At 34.8% G+C, this 26,015-nt stretch overlaps 1 protein-coding gene across 1 annotated transcript; it reads left to right on the top strand.

Moving 5' to 3' along the window:
• Window positions 1-421: 421 nt before the first annotated feature.
• On the top strand, window positions 422-20,755 carry LOC128550349 (opioid growth factor receptor-like protein 1). Its single transcript, XM_053529237.1, has 7 exons — window positions 422-593; window positions 759-1,106; window positions 1,708-1,780; window positions 3,180-3,258; window positions 11,157-11,223; window positions 11,870-12,018; window positions 19,060-20,755. Exons 1-7 carry the CDS (start codon window positions 516-518, stop codon window positions 20,186-20,188), a joined length of 1,923 nt encoding a protein of 640 aa, XP_053385212.1. The 5' UTR covers window positions 422-515; the 3' UTR covers window positions 20,189-20,755.
• Window positions 20,756-26,015: the final 5,260 nt, after the last annotated feature.

Genomic DNA, 26,015 nt, shown 5'->3' with positions numbered 1-26,015 from the left:
CCTACCGCGTTTCAGTATGTATCACTTTGCATTCTAATGAAATCGGCATGTTCCTATCGCATGCTAGATAAAAATGGCGGCGTAAGAATTTAATGTCACGAAAAGAGAAATTGAAAGAAGCGAAAAGTAGTAAATTCAGCTGGTTGTATTTAACGAACTGTAGTTTTCTTATATAAAAGTTAACACCCCCTTTTCTTTTTGTTTTTCTAAAGTAGCGATCTAGTTCTTTATGGGAATATAAGTGTCTGAAAATCTGATATGCTAGAAAATGTCGAAACGCCGTTATGAAGTGAGTGGATTTTATATGAAATAAAGAATAGCTGGATTTAGTGGTGTTCAGCCTAAATATTATATTATATATATATAATATATATAAATATTAATATACCGTGATTTCACGGTACGGATGATATTTGGATGGAATTTATACCAGCTCGCATGTTTGTTTACTTCCGGCTTTGTGTCCAAAGGTTGTGAAACTTAGTATTTTATCTGTAAGAAATGTTTAATACACGATGTCAAACCCTAAAATAGGCAAAGGAAGAAATCAGAAAGGTAGACAAACTGTTATGGGAGACTTTTTTTCTAAATCAGTAAGTAACTTTTTTTTATTTTCGGTTTCGATAAATTTTCAGTAGGCAGTAGATCTAAATCATTTTTATTTTTAGGTTGATCATGTTTATTATTAAACCCACAATTTCGAGGTAACTGTTCATTCAGCACGTGTATATTTTTGGTTTATATCTTGTTTATTTTAGAATAAAACAAAGAAATCTTTAAAAACTAAAGCCCAGGAAGAAGAAGCCGAGACAGGAACAAAAGTAGAGCAAACCAAAACTGAAACTCTGTCAGTGGATCAGAAAAAGAAAGGAAAACCTGCTGGAAAACAGACAGGTACAGCTGTTGAAAAGAAACCAGTTGTACAGAAGCAGAAGGCTGGTAAAGCAGCGGGGGAAAAGCAAGGTCAAGCCTTTGAGAAGAAACCAGGTCAACCTGTTGAAAAGAAGACGAGCCTGAAAAGGAAGATAACAGGAGCAGGGATGTTTTCATTCTCATGGACCAGAGGGGCACAAAAGGATACGGAGCAATACAGGGATGGATACCCAGTAAGTAACTCTGAGCATCTGAAAGATAGAAAGCATATACAAGCTAGGAAAAAGACTTTTTTATATACTCTTAAAATTCTTTCCTTATCAGAAAGTAATGTTGACTGAATTGAATAACAAAACAAACACTAACTTTTTTAAAATATGTTGCTTCAAAACAAGGAGGTAGTATAACTTGTCACTAGGATATATTCAAATTAGATTGAACCATAGGAAATTAATTTAGTGTATTTTGTGTAATTTTTTTAATGTTTTAGCTGCTACAATCTGAATTTCGTTTATCTCTGTCCCTTCAAGTACAATTTTTATTCAGATTTGAAGCACATGACCCTCCAAAAATATATTATATTGAAAGTCAGTTTTTTAATATAAGCCTAAAACTTATATATTGCGGGACTCCTGTTTCCATAGAAACCGGTTATTTTCTCTCATTTTTAAACAACTACAGTGTATGTACAAAATGTATGATAACATTTCAAACATACCGGTACTTAATGAAGCATTTTTTGACAGAAGAAAGCACCAGTATGAAGTTCCCAAACGAGGTGTAAAGTTGCATGAAAGTTGTAGGATTTGATTGATACTATTTCATATTTTATAGGGTAAAGTAGATCACCCTGATCAGGATGACAACTACAGATTCTACATGAATCAGATCCCCTCAAAACCCGATGGTAAGAGAGATTCCTGCTAATTACTAGAATTAAGAAAGAATTTTTTTAGTTATGTTGTAATTGAAGCATTATTTTCACATTGGTAGAAATTGTTGAACTTAAAAGTGAACTGAAGAAGCTTATTAAAGCGAAACATGTTTTGACAAAACTGTGTTGGTTTATGAATTTTCAACATTATATGAACTTAAAAGTGTAATTCATAGCTATATATATTCACTTTCATAATTAAAAAATAAAGAATTGGCCCATATCTAAACACCTACCTTTCTCAAAGTGTAATACCCCTAGGAGTGCTAATAAGGAGGTACGAGGTACATAAATGATTGTATCAAATGAAGCTTAGATTTCAGATCTTTCTTATCGAGTATCCAAAATAATACACAAGTACTTGAAGTTTTGTAAATTATACAGAGCTGCCTTTTAAAGGCACTGGCCTCCAACAACAACAAAAAAAGAAATAAAAATAGGTATTAGGGAAATTAATGCTATATTTTTAAGACAGCTTTTAAATTTGATTACTGACAGACTATGTATTAGGAAAACACATGAGAATTAGTTGTTTTTACTAACTTTTACGCTGAAAATCGAAACTCGTTAGTAAAGTTTTAGGTAAACTGCCTCAATTATGAATATCTATAATTGGCGCACGTAACACATAGTCCTCCGTGGCAGCATTTTTAAAGACAGTAGAAAAGTTTTTATTGCCATGGCAGCAAGGGTTTGATTGCCGATATGGGCATCTTTTTTTCTTGATCTGGCATTTTTAAGATAGTTTAGAGACAAAAGCTTGTATTCTAATGTTCATAATATGACCAGACTTCAATTATATAGAAAGATCATTTTTAGCCAAAATCTGGAGGTCAGTGCTTTGAAGGTACATTGGCATTTATGTTCTTGAATAAAGAAAAAACTTGTACCCATTGATTAGACTGAACTATGTTAATGGATCAAGTCTTACAAAGGAGAGAAAATGTATGAAATCTTTAGAGTACACAAATTGTTTAATTAGTTATAGAAATTGATAAAGAGTATAACCGTTGTTTGCCACTTTGAAATACAAATTATCTCTGTATCAACATGGGTAATGATAGATATTGTATCAGCAATTGTTTAGTTGAATATTTAAGCCTGGCATTAGGCAAGAGTAATTTCAGATTAAGAACAAAAACATCAAAGTCATTGGTTCTACCTAGGTGCCAGGCTTTTGTGCCAGGCTTTGTCTGAAGTAATGTTACAATCACATGGAGACCTCTGTTAATAAAGCTTAGCAGCCCACTTTAATGTTTTAAGGAGCAGGCTTGTCTTATTTTATAGAATGTTTACTGGTATTCTCCTTTGCAAAAGGTTATTACCTTTTGATATTAAATGTAAGTGAAACCTCCATGTTTTTTTTATGCAGGTGATTTTATAGACAAGATACATATTGACTGGTGGGGAGACTACAGACTGTTAGAGGTGCACCATGGATATATTCAGTGGTGAGTATACACTATTATATAAATATTGCATTCCTGAGAGGGTGATATGAAAAATGTTCATCGCGAGATACATGAATATGGACCGAGGCGCCAGCCGAGGTCTATATTCATATTTCGAGGGGTGAACATTTTTCATATCACCCTCTCAGGAATGCAATATTTATTTTATTATACTGAAAGCTTATAAGGGTCAAAGCATTTACTGGAAAATCAACATGATAATTTATTTAACATTAAAAAGTAATTACTAACCAAATAACGAAGACAGAATTAAAGAATCTTTACTTGTTAGCACACATAATTTGTGGCGACTTTGCTGTGTAATAAGACTTTTTTTTAATAGATTTAGTCGAGACGTTTACATATCGCTGACCCCTATATTTATTCTAATATTTCAACATTGCGTCAATCAGTAGCATTCGAAAAACGGCGATAACTTTCTTTTTTCTGAATGAAACATATAAGTGTGAGCACTCATTTTCTTAGTTAGATCATTTCTAAACTTATTGTGGTAGTTTCGATTCAATATTTGATGAAAAATTGTTTTCCAAATATTTTGCACATAGCATAAAAAAGAAAATTCGGCCGTGTTCGCACATGCAAGAGCACCAGAAAAGGGTAATTTAATCCTAACGTATAATTATATAAGCGCCTCGTCTGAAAATTTATCGACTCAGTCTTTTAATCAATACGGGTGATATGAAAAAATAATATCACATGCGCAGTAAAACAAAATAACGCTGTTGCGCATGTGATATGAAATTATGGATCATATCACCTGCGCAGAAATTGAAAAAAACGATTTTGCACAGGTGATATAAAATCACTGGGGAATATGATATATTATTCAAGTTTTAAAAACTAATGGGAAATTTGCATTGGACATTTATGTGAGGTATAATAATATACAGTAATGACTTTCCTTTAAAGCTACTCACCCACAGTCTGGGTGAAATTTTTAAACATGTTCATTTCCACAAAGCTTATCATCCAATGAATGTATATGACACTGAAAATGATAAAGTGGGTGAAAATAAGAGTAAGATATTGGTAAATATGCAAGCAGAATGTTGATTTTCTACATTATTAATTTGAAAAGCATTGGAACGGTTTACCACCTTCTGTACAGTTTTTTTGCTTATCAGTAAGGATATCATGTAAAAATTGTATATCAATAAAGTTGTATCACTTGTCACTGTCAACAGTCAGGGGTGTAACTGTTTCAAGTTATTGCAGTTTATAACCCATTTGAGTTATTGTCTATACTTTCATAACTTGTTTCAGTTATCATAAAATATTACAAAGCCCTCCTGTGCCAATTCCTCATTTTGAATGAGACTAATGCAATTATTTCCTGAATCCTTGATCTTTCATCTTTCCAGCTATGCAGTAAAATTTTTTTACGCAAGGCTGATAAAGTGTTGCGCAAAAGTTTTAAAGCTGTAAAACTCTTACCATTCCATCATGCTTATCAGGTCATGATCATACTAAAAGAGAATCTGATTAACCACAGTTTGCTACTAATTTCACTTTAAAGGTCACTTTGTGAGAACAGCAGAAAGACTTTTTTTGAATAACTTACCCGAGTTAACTATTTTTAGTTCACCTGAACAATGTTTTTGTGATCACTCGATGTCTGGTGTCTGTCGTCTGTCTGTCAACATTTAGCTTGTGTATGCGATAGAGGCTGTATTTTTCAACTGATCTTCATGAAATTTGGTCAGAATGATTACCTTGATGAAATCTAGGCCGAGTTTGAAAATGGGTGATCTTGGTTCAAAAACTAGGCCACTAGGTCAAATCAAAGAAAAACCTTGTGTATGCAATAGAGGCTGTATTTTTCAACTGATCTTCATGAAATTTTGTCAGAATGATTACCTTGATGAAATCTAGGCCGAGTTCGAAAATGGGTCATCTGGGGTCAAAAAGTAGGTCACTAGGTCAAATCAAAGAAAAACCTTGTGTATGCGATAGAGGCTGTATTTTTCAACTGATCTTCATGAAATTTGGTCAGAATGATAACCTTGATGAAATCTAGGCCGAGTTCAAAAATGGGTCATCTGGGGTAAAAAAGTAGGTCACTAGGTCAAATCAAAGAAAAAGCTTGTGTATGCGATAGAGGCTGTATTTTTCAATTAATCTTTATGAATTTTGTCAGAATGATTACCTTGATGAAATCTGGGCCGAGTTCGAAAATGGGTCATCTGGGGTCAAAAAGTAGGTCACTAGGTCAAATCAAAGAAAAACCTTGTGTATGCGATAGAGGCTGTATTTTTCAACTGATCTTCATGAAATTTGGTCAGAATGATAACCTTGATGAAATCTAGGCCGAGTTCAAAAATAGGTCATCTGGGGTCAAAAACTAGGTCACTAGGTCAAATCAAAGAAAAAGCTTGTGTATGCGATAGAGGCTGTATTTTTCAATTAATCTTTATGAATTTTGGTCAGAATGATTACCTTGATGAAATCTAGGCCGAGTTCGAAAATGGGTCATCTGGGATCAAAAACTAGGTCACTAGGTCAAATCAAAGAAAAACCTTGTGTATATAATAGAGGCTGTAATTTTCAATAAATCTTCATGAAAATTAGTCAGAATGATTAAATTGATGAAATCTAGGCCTATTTCGAAAATGGGTCATCTGGGGTCAAAAACTAGGTCACTAGGTCAAATCAAAGGAAAGCCTTGTGTATGCAATAGAGGCTGTATTTTTCAATTGATCTTCCTGAAATCAAGTCAGAATGATACCTAAATGAAATTAAGGCCGAATTTGAAAATGGGTCATCTGGGGTCAAAAACTAGGTCACTAGGTCAAATCAAAGAAAAGGCTTGTGTATGCGGTAGCGGCTGTATTTTTCAATTGATCTTCATGAAATTTGGTCAGAATGTTTGCATTGATAAAATATAGGTCACATGCAGATATGGGTCATCTGGGGTCATAAAGTAGGTCACTAGGTCAAATCAAAGAAAAAGCTTGTGTATGCGATAGAGGCTGTAATTTTCAATTGATCTTCCTGAAATTAAGTCAGAGTGATTGCTTTGATGAAATCTAGATAGAATTAGAATATGGGTCATTTGGGGTCAAAAAGTAGGTCACTAGGTAAAATCAAAGGAAAACCTTGTGTATGCGATAGAGGCTGTATTTTTCAACTGATCTTCATGAAATTTTGTCAGAATGATAGCCTTGATGAAATCTAGGTCAAGTTCAAATATGGGTCATATGGGTTCTAAAACTAGGTCACTAGGTCAAATCAAGGAAAAACCTTGTGTGTGCAATAGGGGCTGCATTTTACACTGGATTTTCATAAAATTTGGTCAGAATAGTTGCCTTGATGAAATCTAGATCAGGTGCAAATATGGGTAGTCTGGGGTCAAAAACTAGGTCACTAGGTCAGATCAAAGAAAAACCTTGTGTATGTGATAGAGGCTGTATTTTTCAATTGATCTTCATGAAATTTGGGTCAGAATTATAGCCTTGATGAAATCTAGGTGTGTAATTATGGTGTGTAATGGTGTGTTTCTCAGGTGAGCGACCTAGGGCCATCTTGACCCTCTTGTTTATAACTAATACAGGTTATAAAATGCTTGAAAAAGTAACTGAAATAGATTACATAACTTAAAACAGTTACACCTCTGACTGGTCAATACATAACTTAAAACAGTTACACCCCTGACTGGTAAAAATACTCACTTTCTACGGATTTTTGTGAGAAAAATATTTTCACCTAAAATGTGAGGGCGAGTCCCTTTAATGATGTTTAATCAGATTGTGGTCAAGTGATGGATGTGTTTGAAATTGAGACCTGATCATTTGCACTTAAATATATACTGCTCAATACATGTTAGATTTTTTGAAATTTCATTTTGCCTATCCTGCTTGCTCAGCCAAGATACATTTATTTTAGCATAAATAAGGAATGATATGAACATAAGAAAGTATCTATTTTATTTGTCAAAGATGTACATTAACAAGTATAATTTTAAGCAGAAATTTTTATTATAATTTTAAGAAGTTCTAAGCAAAAATATTAGAAGTGCAAATTTGTAGAATTATTATTGCCTCCATTTGCCTATATTGGCTGCCTTCTTTTGGTACAGTTTGTTGGAATATCCCAATATCTATGAAATGCAAATGTTAAAAATTATATTTAAAAAAGATACATTATTTCTACTATGGATCTAACACTATGTCATGGGTCTTTTAGTTCCTTCAGTAAATCTCCAGCAAAATATTCAAAAGGTAGAAAAATGTCAAAAAATATTACTTCAGTGTGATTGATCAGCATCAAAGTCAGCAAAAGCTTTGATCATTAATTATACAAATTCAAAAGAAAAATTCATTGCATAAAGTTAATATGTTTTAATACAGGATATTCCAATTCTTAATAATCACTTCTATGATATTAAAGTTTTGCTGTGTAAGTGGAAGTGTTTGGGAACCTCAAGAATTCAACAATTCACGAATTCACCAGTCAGGAAAAGTTAAATGTCACTTTAGCTTTTGGCGATTTGCAAATATTTTCGCTCAGGGAACGCCTGGAAACAGAAATTCGCAAACTACTTTTAGACCTGCAAGTGTATCCACTTGTATGGTATTAATTTAATGTTTACAGATTTGTACTGAAATTCAATAAGGATGATGTACTTTCTGAGTAAAGTTATTAAAGTGCAGGAAGACTTTCAGTACCAACAAAATAAGAAGTTTTTTTTTTCTAATTTGATAAATCCCTAAATTTTTGGCCCAACCCTAAATGTTTTTATGGCCTAATGGCGAATTTTTTATGCTTTAAAGGTGGATAATCAGATTTTGGCCATGTAACGGATTTGTTCGAAACATTAGCATCTGATCATTTACACTCATTTATGTTCACTTAACACTTAATACAAATTAGATTTTCACTGGAGGTATTTTTAAAATTTCATTTTCCTGTCCTGGTTGCCCAACCAAGATAGAGTTATTTTATCATAAGTATAAATTTGATAAACATACTTTGCCTAAGGAAATGTATAAATATTAGACATATTGTAATATATTTGTAAAATATTTGCATTAAAAATTATGTATTTAGATGGAATTCATTAGAAACGCAAGTTTGAAAAATTATTATTACCTCCCTTAGCCTATCTTTATGCTGTGGTTGTACAACCAAGATAGATTGGGAATAAATGAATTCAGAAGCTACACACAGCTTTTAAACTTGCATTTTGGTTCAGATTGTTCATCAATAGTTGATATGTCTATCAAATGCAAATGTAAAACTAGACATTGTACCGAAATAAAAAGAAATACCCAGCTTTTTATATACTTTCATATTAAAGGGGAGTAATTACAAAATTTTATAAAAATAATAAAATATACATTTCAAATAGGAATCTAACTCTATGTAATCGGTCTTTTTGTTCCTTAAATAATTCTCTACCAGAATATACAAAAGTAAAAAAATGTCATTAAATGTTGTTTAAATGTGATTGACCACCTTTAAACATGGTCAATGATGTTAGAAATCAACTTACTGATGCTCTAAAGGCATAACCCCCTTATTTGTATTCTTTTTTTTTTTTGACACAAAATAATTTCCAAAGAGTCCAACTTATTTGTATTCTGACACAAAAATAATTTCCGAAAATTCCAACTTAATTTTAAAAAAATCCCCCACCTCCACAAAAAAAATTCCGACCTACCTACCCGTATTGTTTTGAGCATGTTACCGGAAACAAACAATTTTTTTGTTTGGCCTTAATTCTTCCTTTCTTTCCTGCATGATTGATGATATTTTATTTCCTTTTCTTTTTCCTGCTATATAAGTGATGTGCCTTTAAAATATTGATCCATTTTTACACATTATCATTTATAGTGGTATAAAGTCACTTCAAAATGTTGATGATTGATTATAAATTTATTCAGTTGCTTTCTTACCAATTGTCAAAACTATTTCCTGAAGTCCAAAGGTTGAGGGCTAATAGTCTTTGACCATTGACTGGCAGGTAGTTGAATAAAGCATCTTTGAAAGTGTTTGTGATGGAAAGGGCGCAATATAAATCTGGAGTAATATACTCGGATAATTCATGCACAGCCCTTTAATGAACTCATCGTCAAGTCCCGGGAAAGTCTTTGTATAATGTACATTGTGAAGGCTCTAACTACTGATAACTGAATCCGACTTGACTTTAAAAGTTTTTTTGTTTTTTTCACTTTGCCCAGTAAATCTGTGTCCAATTATAGACCAATTATAGACAGGTCAATAGTACAAACTGTGGACCAGCAATTTATATAAGGAGTCATGATGTAAAAAAATTTACTGAATGACTTGCTAGTTAATAATCAAAACTATTGCATATGGGCAATATAGTTTTGACTGTTGACCAGCAAGTCATTCTGTAAGTGTGTTATTAACACTTGAATAACTGTTTTCTTCATTTTTAGCTCATCTGATTTCTTGAAAAAAAAAAAGATAAGTTATTGTCATCACTTGATCGGTGTTGGTGTCGGCGTTGCCTGGTTAAACTATCAAAGCTATTGCTTTAAAACTTGAAACACTTGTTCACCATCAATAGCTGACTCTGTACAGCAAGAAACATAACTCCATCTTGCTTTTTGCAGGAATTATGGCCCCTTTTGAAATTTCTTGGTTAAGTTTTGCATTTAGGTAAACTTTTCTCCTTACAGGTCAAAGCTATTGCTTTAAAGCTTGGAGCAGAGTTATTAACCATAAAAGCTGACTCTGCACAGTAAGTACCATAACTCTACATAATTTTGTGTTTAGGTCAGCTTTTCTCCTAAACTATTAAAGCTATTGCTTTAAAACTTGCAACACTTATTCACCGTCAAAAGCTGACTCTGTACAGCCAAAAACATAACTCCATCCAGCTTTTTGCAAAAACCATGGCCCCTTTTGGACTTAGAAAATATCATAAAAACACACGGGAAGGGTTATTTCTGTTATACAGAGACAAAATATCAGATGAGCGTCTGCACCTGCAAGGTGATGCTCTTGTTTGACTTTAGCACAGCAAAGTTTGGTGTCCACCTATACACCAGTCAATAGCACAAACTATGGACCTGGGGTTTATATAAGGAGCCATTTGATTAAAGACATTTTTCATAAGTTTGAATTAATCTAATCAAACGTTTGATCATTATTACTAATGGGAACCTGTCTTTACATAATTTTGATGTACCATTACAATTAAACTAATCTAGAGTTCAAAGTTTTGATGCATTATTACCTGTTATTCATTAGTGTGAACTAGTCTCTTCAAAATGTTGATGCATTATTACTGATACACATGTTTGTCTCTTCAAAATTCTGAAGCATTATTACACATTCTAATAGTGCTTTAATTATTGCAACAATATCATGTTGACACCATGTCGACTTGATAGTTAGTGCCATGTACCCATTGAGAAAGAGCGCTTTCAAATTTGATCAAATATTTTACTTAGAAACATGTTTAAAATGGAATGTCATATACCATATTTGTCTTAATTAATTTTCACACACATGGACTTGGACTTTGATATTGGCTAGGCTGAATAATTTGCCATCATTTGTGCCTGGATGGAACTATTTCACAAGATGTAGTACCTTCTCCAGTCCTGGCATGTATAAACAAAGGAGTGTGATTATCTACCATTTTGCACCATAAAAGCACCAATAAAAAATTCTATCATATATAATCTAAATTTTACAATTTGATTTAAGTTTTACTGCACCCTTGTGAAATTATTATACGCGATATATAACTGCCCATTGTGTATGATTAGTGTTAAAACACATTGGTTTTTTTTTATAAATTATTCCTTAATTATTGTCCCTTCAAAATTTTAATGCATTATTACACATTATTGTTTATTTGATGTATTATTGCACATTATAATCATACATGTATGGTCTTACAGGCTTTTCCCCATCAGAGAATCTGGTTTAAATTGGCATGCTCAGGAATTACAGCAGCATGAAATAAAGGTATGTTGAAAGTATATCTTGGATTTTTTTTCTGTTGAAGAGGATTGTTACAGGCCTCTTCCCCTCTAATTTTATTTTCATATCTTAAAGTTTTCCACTAATATTAACTTTACATCAGGAATTATATTCCCTTGTTCACAAGTACTGGGCAATATTCATGCCCCTGGGCACATAGCAATTGAAGTGTGTTTATCCGTTCAACCGTATGAACCAGATTGCCTACAGCCCACATAAATAATCCAATTTAGTTCATACTCAAACTCAACAAACCTTGTGGCAGGACCAACAAACTGACCTGTACCTGTATATTACAGATGACCTTGACCTTCATCCGATCTGCATTTTGAAATTATTTTCTTCGCGTTTTCACATTAACAGTAGAGTGGTACATATGAAACAGGACTTGTGTGCCTTTAAGTTAAGGCGATATTTGCATACTAGACCAGTACCATTCCTTGTATATCAATATTGCCTTAAGGCACACCAGCCCTGTATAATGACCTCTAAATATCAAGTTTTAATGATACCCCCAAGGCAACTAAAAGTTAAATGAAAAACAGCACTGATGCTGCTCATTCCCATGTAACCTTGAGTGGATGGTATTTTAGTAGTAGTAGTAACAATTTTGTTCATATTATTTATACAGAAGTTACAGAAGAGCAGAACAGCTATGAAGAGGATTTTGACGTCATACAAAATGATGCTGGATTTTTATGGCATGAAGTTAGAGAATGAGGAAGATGGAACAATTGTACGAGCAGAAAATTGGAGGGACAGATTTAGGCACTTGGACAGGTTAGTAAATCTATAATGATGCCCCACTTTGAAGAAAGAGGAGGATATTGTTTTGCAGATGTAGGTTGGTCAGTTTGTCGGGGTCGGTTTGTATGTCTGTCAGTCCGTAGACCAATTCGTTCCTAGATGATAACTCAAGAACGCATGGGCCTAGGATCATGAAAGTTGAAAGGGATGTTGGTCATATGACCAGCAGATGACCCCTATTGATTTTGAGGTCAGTAGATCAAAGGTCAAGGTCACAGTGACCAGGAATGGCTAAACGATTCCAGATGATAATTCAAGAATGGGAAGGTTGGTCATGACCAGCAGATGACCCCTATTGACTTTGAGGTTAGTAGGTCAAAGGTCAAGGTCACATTGACCCAGAACAGGTAAACGGTTTCCAGATGATAACTCAAGAATGCTTGGGCCTAGTATCATGGAAGTTGTAAGGGAGATTGGTCATGACCAGCAGGTAACCCCTATTGATTTTGAGGTCAGTAGGTAAAAGGTCAAGGTCGCATTGAACCTGAACAGTTAAATGGTTTATGGAAATAACTTGAGAACTCTTTGGCCTAGCATCACGGAACTTAATAGGGAGGTTGGTCATGACCAGCAAATGACTCCTATTGAATTTAAGGTCAGTAGGTCAAAGGTCAAGGTCACAGTGTCCCAGAACAGTGAAACCGTTTCTGGGTGATTACTCAAAAATGCTTAGGTCTAGGATCAAGAAATTTTTTAGGGAGGTTGATCATGACCAGCAGATGACCTGTATTAATTTTGAGGTCAGTAGATTAAAGGTCAAGGTCACTATGACCCGGAACAGTTAGACCAATTCTGGACGATAACTTGAGAATGCTTTTGCCTAGTATCGCAAAACTTGATAGGGAGGTTGGTTATGATCAGCAGATGAACCCTATTGATTTTGAGGCCAATAGGTCAAAGGTCAAGTTCACACTGAACCGGAACAGTAAACGGTTTCCAGATGATATTATAACTTGAGAATGCTTGGGCCAAGGATCACAAAACTTGATACGGAGGTTTGTCATGACCAGCAGATGATCCCTATTGATTTTGAGGTCAAAGGTCAAGGTAACATTGACCCAGAACAGTACAACTTTTGTGTACAATGACCAAATAATTCCTGTTCCTTGTGCAATTACTGAATGCATCAAGGGGGGCATTTCCTGTTCTACGAGCTCTTGTTTTGTAAAGTTTATATCACTTGTTTTTGGGTTTCTAATATCTAAAAGGTTAGAGGAAAGGTGGAACAAATGATCATGATAATTGTTCATGTTAATTGTATTGTATTTTTTTTATTCGGCCAGTGTTGGCTGTCTTAAAAAAAGGTCAGGAAACGATTTAATCAATTTTGTTCTCTCACATGAAATTTGAAGAAAAATACCAGAAATTAAGTAATTTCATAGATATTATTGCTGTACTGTAAACCATACCATTGTCATTGCGGCAATAACTGGTGTAGATAACGCTACAGGAATGTCTTTTCATATTGAGTTTACTTAAGGAGTTGAGTAAAATATTGACTTCAATGCTTCATCAAGTGTTTTATCATATTTATTCAATGAATGTAATAAATTCAGTTTGGAAACACACAAAATGTTAGATTCTCTTTATCACAGGTCTATGTTTTCTACAGTGTAGTAGAACTTCTTCTTTCTTTACCTATAATAGACAGAGTTTTGCCAATTACTTCTATACTTGAAGTGACATCAGTGACAAAACATCATTTCACTAGTTAAAAGTAAAAAATATGACATGGGACGTGTTATTGCCCTGTTTACAGGTCATCATATTTTACTTTCTGTTTAAATAAATGGTAACATCTTTACATAATGATTCTGTTGTACTAAATATGAGATGAACATTTTAACAAGGAAAATAAAAATCAGTTTAATATATATGAGCTGTGCCATGGGAAAACCAACATAGTGGGTTTGCGACCAGCATGGATCCAGACCAGCCTGCGCATCCGCGCAGTCTGGTCAGGATCCATGCTGTTCGCTATCAAAGCCTATTGCAATTAAAGAAACTGTTAGCAAACAGCATGGATCCTGACCAGACTGCGCGGATGTGCAGGCTGGTCTGGATCCATGCTGGTCGCAAACCCACTATGTTGGTTTTCTCATGGCACGGCTCATATTTTCATTCTGGATCTTGACAATTCATTCAAAGTATAATGCAAGTATAAAGTTTTGTAGATTTAATGTTTGTTCAATGTTACTTTTGTAAATCAATATTGTTTAAGCATTTCTTGAAATCAATATCTCATTTGACTGAAATGGTATACATATAGACATTATTGTTATTATTAATTACCGAAGCAGCAGGAAGTGATTTATTTTATATTTGTTACTTTGTATTATGTACGGACGGTGTTTTTTTGACACTGCAATACCGTTACTTGATTATGTCTATATTTTTATCAGAAATTATATATGTATCAAGTCGATATAAGTTTATTATAAGTCGATATAAGACTTTATTATGATATTTCTAATTCAGTGTTTTGTTTTGGCAGTTCAACTTTTCTATCAAAAACATTCCTATCTCCAGAAATGCAGGCATTGTACATTTCACAAGAAGTACTAATGTGCTAGGAAGATATATTTGACAGTCTGTATATGTTTTTAGCACACCTGAGCATAAAGTCCTCATGGTGAGCTAATGTGGTCATGCTATGTCTGTCGTTCCTCCGTCTGTCCTTCAAGTCGTCCATCCATCGTCAACAATTGTTTTTAAAAAACATCTGTTCCAAAACCACTGAATGGATTTTGATGAAACTTGGCCATGATGTTCCTTTGGTGGTCCTCTACCAAAGTTGTTTAAACGGTTCAGCTTGGTTGCACATAGGGGCTGCCAGAGCTAAAAATAGAAAAAACTTCAAATGACATCTCATCCTAAATGGATGGTCCTATTTTGAAATAATTATACACAAATGGTCCTTATGTCACCCTCTACCAAAATTGTTCAAATTATACCGATTCGTTAAAAAACATGACTGCCAGAGGGCGTGGTTACTTTTCCCTATATGTATATAGTGGAAACTTTAAAAACCTTCTTGTGTGAAACTGCTGGCCCGATTTTAAAATAGTTTTGTCTCCCCCAACTGGGGGACACATACTGTTTTTTGCCCTGTCTGTCCGTACATCACATTTTATTTCCAGTCAGTACTGGAGAACCATTTGACCTAGAATTTTCAAACTTCATAGGGTGGCAGGGCTTATGGAGTAGACAAACCCTATTGCTTTAGGGTCACTCCGTCAAAGGTCAAGGTCACAGGGGCTTGAACATTGAAAACCATTTGCGATCAGTAACTTGAGAACCATTTGACCAAGAATGTTGAAACTTCATAGGATGATTGGTTATGCAGTGTAGATGACCCCTATTGATTTTAGGGTCTCTACATTAAAGGTCAAGGTCACAGGGGCCTGAACATGAAAAACCATTTCCGATTAATAACTTGAGAGCCACTTGACCCAGAATGGATGATTGGACATGCAGAGTAGATGACCCCTATTGATTTTGGGTTCACTTCGTTAAAGGTCAGTAACTTGAGAACCACCTGACCCAGAATGTTGAAACTTCATAGGATGATTGGTCATGCAGAGGAGATGACCCCTATCGATTTTAGGGTCACTCTATTAATGGTCAAGGTCACAGGGGCCTGAACATGGAAAATCGTTTCCGGTCAGTCACTTGAGAACTACTTGACCCAGAATGTTGAAACTTCATAGGATTATTGGACATGCAGAGTAGATGACCTCTGTTGTTTTTATGGTCACTTGATTAAAAGTCAAGGTCACAGGGACCTGAACATGGTCATTAACTTGAGAACCACTTGACTCAGAAAGTTGAAACTTTATAAGATGATTGGACATGCAGAGTAGATGACCCCTATTGATTTTGGGGTCATTTTATTAAAGGTCAAGGTTGAAGAAGATAGAAAATGCAAATCAATTTCTGGTTTATAACTCGAGAACCGTTTGACCTTGAACCTTCAAACTTCATAGGGAGATAGGAATTACAGAGTAGGTGACCCCTATTGTTTTTGGGTGTCACTCAATCAAAGGTCAAGGTCACATGTGGCTGAACATAGAAAACACTTTGCAATCATTAACTTGAGAACCACTTGACCCAGAATGTTGAAACTTAACAGGATGATTGTACATGCAGAGTAGATTACCCTTAATGATTTTGGGGTCACTCTGTTAAAGGTCAAGGTCACAGGGGCCCGAATATGAACAACCGTATCCAATTCATAACTTGAGGACCACTAGGCCCCAGAATGTTGAAACTTAGTGGGATGATTGGACATGCCAAGTAGGTGATCCCAATTGCAGCCAACCGTCAGTGTCTTTTAGATTTTCACTCTTGTCCCCTATTGACTTCTTGCATATATGACTATGCATAGGGGGAGGTATGCACTTTTTAGCTCACCTGAGCCAAAGGCTCTTGGTAAGCTATTGTGACTGCTCAATGTTCCTTATAGACTTATATAGGGAAAAATTTGAAAATATTCTTGTACAAAACCACATGGCCTAGGGCTTTGATATTTAGTTTGTAGCATCATCTAGTGGTCCTCTACCAAAATTGTTCAAATTATCCTCCTAGGGTCAAATATGGCCCAGCCCCGGGGTCACATGGTTTTTATAGACTTATATAGGGAAAACTTTGAAAATCTTCTTGTACAAAACCACACGGCTTAGGGCTTTGATATTTGGTATGTAGCATCATCTAGTGGTCCTCTTGTTCAAATTATCCCTTTAGGGTCAAATATGGCCCCGCCCTGGGGGTCCCAAGTTTTACATAGATTTATATATGAAAAAAAGTTTAAAAATCTTCTTGTCTGAAACCACAACACTTAGACCTTTGATATTTGGTTTGTAGCATTGTCTTATGGTCCTCAACCAAAATTGTTCAAATTGTACCCCTGGGGTGAAAAGAGGCCCTGCCCTAGGGGTCCCAAGTTTTATATAGACTTATATAGGAAAAAAACTTTAAAAATCTTCTTGTCTGAAACCATACGACCTATGCTTTTAATATTTGGTATGATGCATTGTCCAGTAGTCCTCTACCAAAATTGTTCAAATTATGCCCCTGGGTTGAAAGAGGCCCTGTCCTGGGGTCACTTAGTTACTATGTGAGTTATATAGGAAAAAATACTTAAAAAATCATTTGATCCTATTTCCAAGACTGTTTAATTATAATTACCTGATGACCCCAAGTAATATGATGTCACTTGACTGTGACCTTGACCTACTGACCTACTTTCTTGTTTTTTAAAGATACAGCCTAGAAATTTTGTTGACATACACAGTTTTGCACACCAATCGTAAAACTGAATTTCATTAACCATGAATGTGACCTACTGACTTTCTTAATAATTTTATCATCAGTTTGATCTTTGAAACATTTAGCTCATATTACTCAGGTGAGTGATCCAGGGACATCATGACCCTCTTGTTTACAAAAGCATCTTCTAGTTTTACACAAATGATCCTTGTGTGATCCTCTGCCAAGATTTAAAATGCAAATTATACCTATTTGTAAAAAAATATGGCCGCCAGAGGGCGTGGTCACTTCCCTATATGCATGTAGTCGAAACTTGAAAAATCTTCTTGAGTGAAGCTAGGAGCTTGATTTTAAAATCATTTTACACAAAAGGTCATTGTGTGACCCTCTTCCAAGATTGTTCAAATTATACCAAGTGATGGCATGGTCACTTTTCCCTATAATCATGCATATAGTAGAAACTTTAAATATCTTCTTGTGTGAAACTGCTGGCCCGATTTTAGAATAATTTTACACAAATGGTCCTTGTGTGACCGTCTACCAAGATTGTTCAAATTATTTTGATTCATCAAAAAACATGGCCGTCAGAGGGCGTGGTCACTTTTCATAATATTATATATATATAGTGGAAACTTTAAAATCTTATTGAATGAAACCTCTTGCCCGATTTTAGAATACTTTTACATAAATGATCCTTGTATGACCTTCTACCAAGATTATGCAAATTATTTTGATTTGTCAAAAAACATGGCCGCCAGAGGGCATGGTCACTTTTCCTTATATGTATATAGTGGAAACTTTAAAAATCTTCCTTTGTGAAACTGCTGGCCCGATTTTAAAATAATTTTACACAAATTGTCCTTGTGTGACCCTCTACCAATATTGTTTAAATTATTTTGATTTGTCAAAAACATGGCCGTCAGAGGTCATAGTCACTTTTCCCTATAAGTATATAGTGGAAACTTTAAAAATCTTCCTGTGTGAAACTGCTGGCCCGATTTTAGAATAATTTTACACAAATGGTTCATGTGTGACTACCAAATTTGTTCAAATTAATTTGATTCGTTAAAAAACATGGCTGCCAGCAGGCATGGTCACTTTTCTTCTCTGAATCAATATAGCTAGGGCCTTGATATTTGGCGTGTGATATCAGATTTGTCATGTCTACCATAATTGTTCAAATTATTGCCCTAGGTTCAAAAGTGTGTACCTGCCCAGTAGGTAGAGCCTTGGTCTAAAGATCGCGGGGTCGTGAGTTCGATCCTCGGGCAGGGCGTATGTTCTTCGTGACTATTTGATAAACCACATTGTGTCTGAAATCATTAGTCCTCCACCTCTGGTTGGCAGTTACTTGCGGAGAACAGGTTTGTACTGGTACAGAATCCAGGAACAGTGGTTAGGTTAACTGCCCACCGTTAAATGACTGAATTACATGACTGAAATACTGTTCAAAAACGGCGTTAAACCCAAAACAAACAAACAAACAAAATCAAAAGTGTGTGCGACATGTATATGATATAGGCTAACAAAAATCCAACTCTGTACTTAAACAAACACACTTGAAGCCTTGTACACTGGTGAGCGCTTTAGGGTTGATGACCCTGACTCTTGTCATTTTATGCCAGGGATATCTCTTTTGTTAGAGTTATGTTCAGATGGTTACAACTGTAGCACTGTAAAATTAGGGACAATATTTGGCCCACGTTTTTGTCATAGGATTTCTGAATGAGACCTTTTATATTTCAGATCATACCACAATTATTTGCGGATAACTCGGATACTGAAATCTTTGGGAGAATTTGGCTATGAGCACCTCAAGAAAAACTTTGTAAAGTTCATACTTTATGAAGGGCTTGAGGAAGGAACCTTATCTAATTTGATTGATAGTTGTGTCAAATATTGGATTGGAGTATTGAAAGAAGAGGAAGAGAGAGAAGAAATGTTTGACTATTATGAAAAACTGAATGAAGATGAAAATTTGAAGTGGAAAAGAAGAAACAGGTCGCCATCGCCTCCAAGCAGTTACTGGTCAAACAAAAACACTGATTCACTAATAGGCAAAAAGGTGATTTCTAAGAAAGGTAAAGAGGGAAAGGCAGTTGATCCAGACACAAAGACGAAATTTGAAAATGAATTATCTGATGATGATGATAATGGAGCACTATATCATGCAATGAGATTAATTGATGATGAAGTTCCAGATGAAACAGATAATAACAAAGGTGGTAAAAACAAAACAAGAAAGGATCATGAAATGTCAGATTCGGATGGAGAAAATGAATATAACCAAGATGAAAGTCAGGAGATGGCACATTGGAATAATGAAGCAAATAAAGCTAGCAAAGAAGATCTAGAAGGAGGGAGTGAATGCTATGACAGTTTAAATGAGAATAATGTTAAAGAAAGTGTTGCTACAGAAAAGGCAGCAGATTCAACAGAGGAAAATCATGAAAATGTTGATGAACAAAATGTCAAAAATGCAACTGGTTTAGAGGAACACTCTACAACTTTAAATGAAGAAACAAAACAAGATGTAGAGAAAAAAGATGAAGAAACAAACATAATTGATGACACCGAAAAAGAAGACAAAGATAAGAATATAGGAGAGGTTCATGCTAATGAACAAGAGGATAAACACAGTATTGAAGATATTTCTACTGAAAATAGCGACAAAGAGACTGCAAAAGACAACATAGACTCTTCTGAAGGCAAACAGGAAGAGATGGATACCAATGATACGCAAAATGATATTAATCAGGGACGAAGTATAGGAGAAGGGAAAGTAGAGGAAAATAATGTAAAATTGGAAGAAGGATTAAGTACCAAATCTGTTACTGAAGCTGAGACAAATGAAGAAAAGATGGAAACACAATAATCATGTGTAGATTCCTTAGATGTTTATTTCAATCAAATTATACTTTACTTGAAACATGTGCATCTTACATTGATTTATGAACTAGCTTCTTAAGTAATGATATTGTTCACGTTATTTTAGAATGTGATAATTTTTGTAATAAAATAGAATTTTCTGCTTAAACTGTATTCTTTGTTTCATATTCAATGTATGATACAGATCAAAACTTCAAACATTCAACAAAGCATTTTGGACAATCATTTAATTGTTTGAAAGACATTTGTCTTCATTCTGTCAGTATTATATATGGACCATAGTAACGGTTCATTACCAATGAATATGTATATGTCAAAGTGGGGAGCACAGTTCAGATTAGTTTTAAACAGTGATGTTTTGGTGTTGTTTACTTTTTTTTAAGTTCACTGGAATTTGCTAAACTATGACAGGTTAATACTGACTGGCATTTTCATATATGTGTATTACTTAATATAAGAAAGTAATTCAGTTATAACACAATTATATGTTCAGAAACGCATTCTTTATTTTAACAGTGATTTTAGATTTAAGAATACATAAATGTGGAAAAAGTGATGTCTCATCTCTATTATTATAGGAATGCCCTCTGTTCATCAGTCCGTTCATCCGGCCACAGATTTGGATCCTGCAGTTACTAAAAAAATAGTGTTCAAGCTAGGTCCATAAGGCTTTGTATGTGAATAGGGGGCAATATGTAGATTATGCACATACATGAGTATGTATGCTTGTAGGTAATAGGTCAAGGTCATTATTGAAGGTCAAGTAAAAATTGTTCTGCTCCATAACTTTATATGCATTGAAGTATTTTCTTACTGATTACACACAATCTTCCCCATCATAATACAATGTGTCAACACATGACCTATGATTGTCAGTTAAAGGTCAAGGTCACTGTGTAAGCTTAAGTATAGGTCAGTGAAAAAAATGTTTCCACTCGGTAACTTTTATATGCATTACCACTACAAGCAAATGTTCCTCATGACCAGACAGTATGTCACACACATGATCCATGCTTGGTGGTCAAAGGTCAACGTCACTATTGAAATTAAAGTAGAATCTCCGTGACGATTTGATAAAAGACATTATATCTCAAATCATTCTCCCTCCGCTTCTGATAATTCATGTTGAGAAGTTGGCAGTTGAGGTGAACAGGTTTGTACTGGTACAGAATCCAGGAAAACTGGTTAGGTTAACTGCCCGCCGTTACATGACTGAAATACTGTTGGAAAATGGCGTTTAACGCCCCCCCCCCACCCTCCCCACAACCCCCCACCACCCCCCAAAAAACAAAAAAGTTTTTGTTCATAAGCTTCTAAAGGACTTGAAGCATTTTGTATATACTTGAACACATGCTCCACATAACCAGATGATGTGTTGTTTGTGCTGCTTGCATGACCCATCTCTATCAATCAGAGGTCAAAGTTGAAGGTCAAGTATAAAGCATTCTGCTCCATAACTTTTAATTGCATTTAAGGATTTTTATTACTACACAGAAATGTTCCCCTGGCCCTACTTTACTCATTGGTGGACTTTTGAAGCCGTACTCGTTTAGTGCAGATTTGGTAAGACCGTCCACAAAGCTCCAGTTGCCCTGCATACGATTCCAGTGTGGTTGTTAACACTGTTGCAAACAACAACAGGGTCGAACACAAAGTTTTCCACCGGTAGGGGACTTCTTTCTTGCCACTGCACTACTCGGTCACTTGGTAATAATGCTATAAGCCTATGATGCCTCTTACTATTTTAAACAGGGTACCGTATAAACATTGTAGCACCAGATGATAGAAAAGCTCATTATCTGATTAGCATATTTTCACATAAAAAAAAAAGAAATATACCACCGGGATTATGAAATGTTCTGCTACAGATGGAAAACCACAGTAAAACACATCGAGATAGGCAACGTAAATATACCTGAACCTAAATTACATGTGTAAAATGAAAATAAAGTACAGCTACTAACTGTTACAGGTGAAGAAAAAATATATTCTGTAATTCAGGACCTGAGTTTTTCTCATCAAGATTCTCTTTTTAAATAGGTCATTACATTTTACAAATATTGATACACATGTAGCTGTAGAAATTAAGTTTAAAATGGTTTCCATTTTTTTCCGGAAATGTTGCCATTTATAACTTTCACAACTAGATATAGTGGTCATTAATGATATTCAGAATTCTTACACAGTGATGTAATTTTTAAAACCAAGTCGCTTTCAGATGTAGCACAGGGTCCGTATTCAAAGAGGAGACTATAACATTTAAGGTCTATGCGCGTCAACTGGAAATAGTCCTTAGGTCTAAAGTAAGTGCTGTTCAGCGCTAAAAATTCTACAGCTATAACTGTACTAATATGTACTGGACCAGATAACCATTTAGAATAGCAATTCAAACAAATGACTAACTTGTGAAAGCTCGACTACTCGAAGATCAGGTCGTGGTATTGAACTGGATCTGCCTTTTAATCAGCGCCGGCGTAAGTATACCAGTTGCAAAGTTTTTGCTTAAAGACCCACCACGACCTAGTGGTCTACTTTTTTTACCCACAAAAACTTCATGAAAATCATTCTTATAATACAGGTAATAAACAGCTGTACTACAAATTTTCAGGTGGACATTTCCTGAAAAAATATGTTTTGACAACATCATCTGCAAACTTATCAGTCACTCTCTTTTTAACATAGTTTCAAAAAATAGATGAATAACTATCTTACACTGTAGAAACAAAATGTGATCGAAATTTAGCTAAATACACTGATTTCTGTACATATTGCTACATTAATTCAGTAAAATGTTAATACATTACACACATTGTCTTGGCCTAATATATACTCGGCATCATTGAAAAGTTAACACTTAATATATACCTCCTTACTTTTTTTTATACAATATCGACATCACTTTTCCATTGCCTGTGCGCGGTATATTACTCATAGACCCTCTCTGATAATTTCTGCTCACCCATTTCATGACTGTCAGGTGAGAACAGCCCATACGACGTGCAATCCCACGACATGAAAGTTCGGCGTCAACCATGCCAATGGCCTGATGGCGTTGATCGTACCTTAAACGTGGCATTCTTAACAAAGATATTCTGGATTTTTAACGTATTCCTTTTAGTCTGTCGACTAACTTTCAAGTGCGATGAATGATTTGCGATAGAATTTTTGTACATGTCGACATTGCTCGAAAAAGTTATTTTGCACGTGCGGCCCGTGCCTCAAATGGAGTTAATCGAATTTGACAAATCTTCACCCAAGTGATGTCTCAGTTGCGTCAAAATGTAGTCATTTTATGCTTTTAACACAGTTAATATATAAGGGTCATTAGGGTGGTAACTTTTCAGTGACGCTGAGTATATGTCATTGTCAATTTGTAACTAGATACTTGTTATTTCTCATTTTCTACTTGTTATTTCTCATTTTCTTCATGCAAAGGATGTATAATTACCATCATGGAAATACAATAGGGTTATTATAACAGCAGCTTGATCTAGGATGCAGTATTCGGCTCGAGTGGATTTTGCCAGATCGGATCTCACGAGGCGCGCAAGCGCCGAGTGTGATCCGACCTTGCAAAATCCACGAGAGCCGAATACAAAGTCCCAGATCCAGCTACTGTTATAATGACCCTTTTATTATATACCTTTGCCATTTTGATTCTTGTTTTGTTCTTGAACGAAATCTTCCATATTTATCGATATTAAATGGAACTTAGTGAAGTGTTTATGTGCGCTATTTATAGAACTGTGTCAGGTCATGCATATAAATGAAAATAGTCCGACAGCATACAATACGGAAGGTATGTACGATACGGAATTTAAAAGGTACAATACGGAATTTTTGTCTGTTCATATTTAATTGTGAAATAAAAGCCGATTTTTTACAGAATTTATGTAGGTATATAATAAAAAAGAATACAGTTATTTTGTTGTGCCTCTTTAAGATTAGTTATCGTGGAAAGTGCCGATAATACTGTTTCCACGCATTTTTCGTGAGATAAGCAGCGCGTCAGTCCATCTAGCAAAATAAATGAAACCTTACACTAAAACGCGTTAATTTGCGTTATTGAAACGCTTTCATTAGTTGCAGTTGCAATTAATGAACAATAAAGTGATTCTGTGCATTTTAGGAACTTTTTAGCTCGACTATTCGAAGAATAGTCTAGCTATTCTACTAGTTTAAACATATTTTATTGCAAACGATACATGTTTATAATACAAATAAACACATGCGTTATTTTAACATAGATTAATGAGAATTAGAAAAGCATGTTAATGTATACATTGAAATCAGAAGCAAAAGGGTTGGACCACAAGTTTTTCCAACATTAGCGACGGCCCTTCCCCAAGAGTAGATTAAGGTACCAGATGGATCTAGAATTTAGTATAAACATATATTGTTATACAGAGAATGATGATACAACAAAAAAAAAATACAAAACAAAAAAGCTGAAGAAAAAACAAAAAAAAACTAATGAAGATTTTGAAACCTGACCAACCTCGATTCTCGTGCCTCGTGTGCCCCCGGAATTTACTGTTTTGATTGAGAACTGCGACTAAGTACTTACAATTATGATAAGGTACATGAACAAAATTTAGTTATTGGACGTTTCAAAGCGTCTAGTTAATTTAATAAATCGCTGGACTTCTTTGAAAAGAGTAGAATTTTCTTCATCGGTTAAATAATCAATACCAAAAAGCAATTTTTTACTGTTAAGAGGATGATATTGTCTAGTACTGGTAAACAGTTGGAGTCTTTGGTTTATGTATAATGGACAGCGAAAGAAGAAATGTTCAGCATCTTCACACAAACTGCCGCACGTACATTGTGGATTATCGCGTGCGTAGATGATTGTTGAATAAGTCGTTATTTAAGCTACTGCATTTGTTTCGTATTCGGGCATGATGCACTTGCAGGAAGCGGTCACCTACAAGAAAATATGTAGGGACAACGGGTGGGTTAAATAGTTTTAACAGCTTTCTTTTAAATGAGGCGAGAGTTTCTGAATTTCGAGTTTCTATATCTAAATCATTCCAAAGCTTAATAGATGATGGTAGTACTGGTCTGGAATAAATTTCAAGACGACGGGCAACAGTTGCGTAATCGAGATGATTTCTCAAATTGTACGAATTCGTGTCACTAACCATATCAGGTAAAAGTTCATTTAAATAGCTCGGTAAATCGCCATTTTTGTATTTGAAAATAAGAACTAATTTTTGTAATTTACGTCTATCGGATAAAGAAACCCAGCCAATTTCATTTATCAGGTTATTTATGGAAACAGATCTTGTTAAACCGGTTACTGTTCTAGCAGCATCATATTGGATTTTCTCAAGCAATTCTTTTTCGTATGCTGTACAATTATCCCAAAAAATAGAAGCATACTCTAAAATTGGCCTTACGTAGGAGATGTAAATTTGATTGAGAGTTGCTCTTTTAAGTTTAAATTTGAAAAATTTCATTGTCCCTAATACTTTAGATGCTGAAGAAGCTATGTTTGAAATATGTGTGTGCCAAGTGCCATCATCACCAAACGTAACTCCAAGATGTTTGTGTGTTTGAACATAGCTGAGCTGAACATTGTCAAAAAGTAAGGAGGGTCTAGCAATATTGTTTTTGGCCAGAGTAAAAAACATTACTTCTGTTTTAGAGGGATTAAAATTTACTAGCCACTTTTGGGCCCAATTTGATATCATATGTAAATCATGGTTTAGTATTGTTTCTATATATTCAACATTGTCAGAACTAACGGCGAGTGAACTGTCGTCAGCATACAGCCGAGATATACTTAAAAGAGACTCGGTAATGTCGTT

This window comes from Mercenaria mercenaria, chromosome 17, assembly GCF_021730395.1.
Source record: "Mercenaria mercenaria strain notata chromosome 17, MADL_Memer_1, whole genome shotgun sequence".
In the NCBI taxonomy this organism is placed as follows: domain Eukaryota; kingdom Metazoa; phylum Mollusca; class Bivalvia; order Venerida; family Veneridae; genus Mercenaria; species Mercenaria mercenaria.
The sequence above is the reverse complement of the archived record's forward strand: the minus strand, read 5'-3'. Positions and strand labels throughout refer to the sequence as shown.

Coding starts and splice junctions, on each gene's coding strand:
- LOC128550349 (XM_053529237.1), top strand. CDS start 516: ATGTCAAACCCTAAAATAGGCAAAGGAAGAAATCAGAAAGGTAGACAA. Junction 11,224..11,869: donor TACAGCAGCATGAAATAAAG/GTATGTTGAAAG, acceptor TTATTTATACAG/AAGTTACAGAAGAGCAGAAC. Junction 12,019..19,059: donor AGATTTAGGCACTTGGACAG/GTTAGTAAATCT, acceptor TTTATATTTCAG/ATCATACCACAATTATTTGC.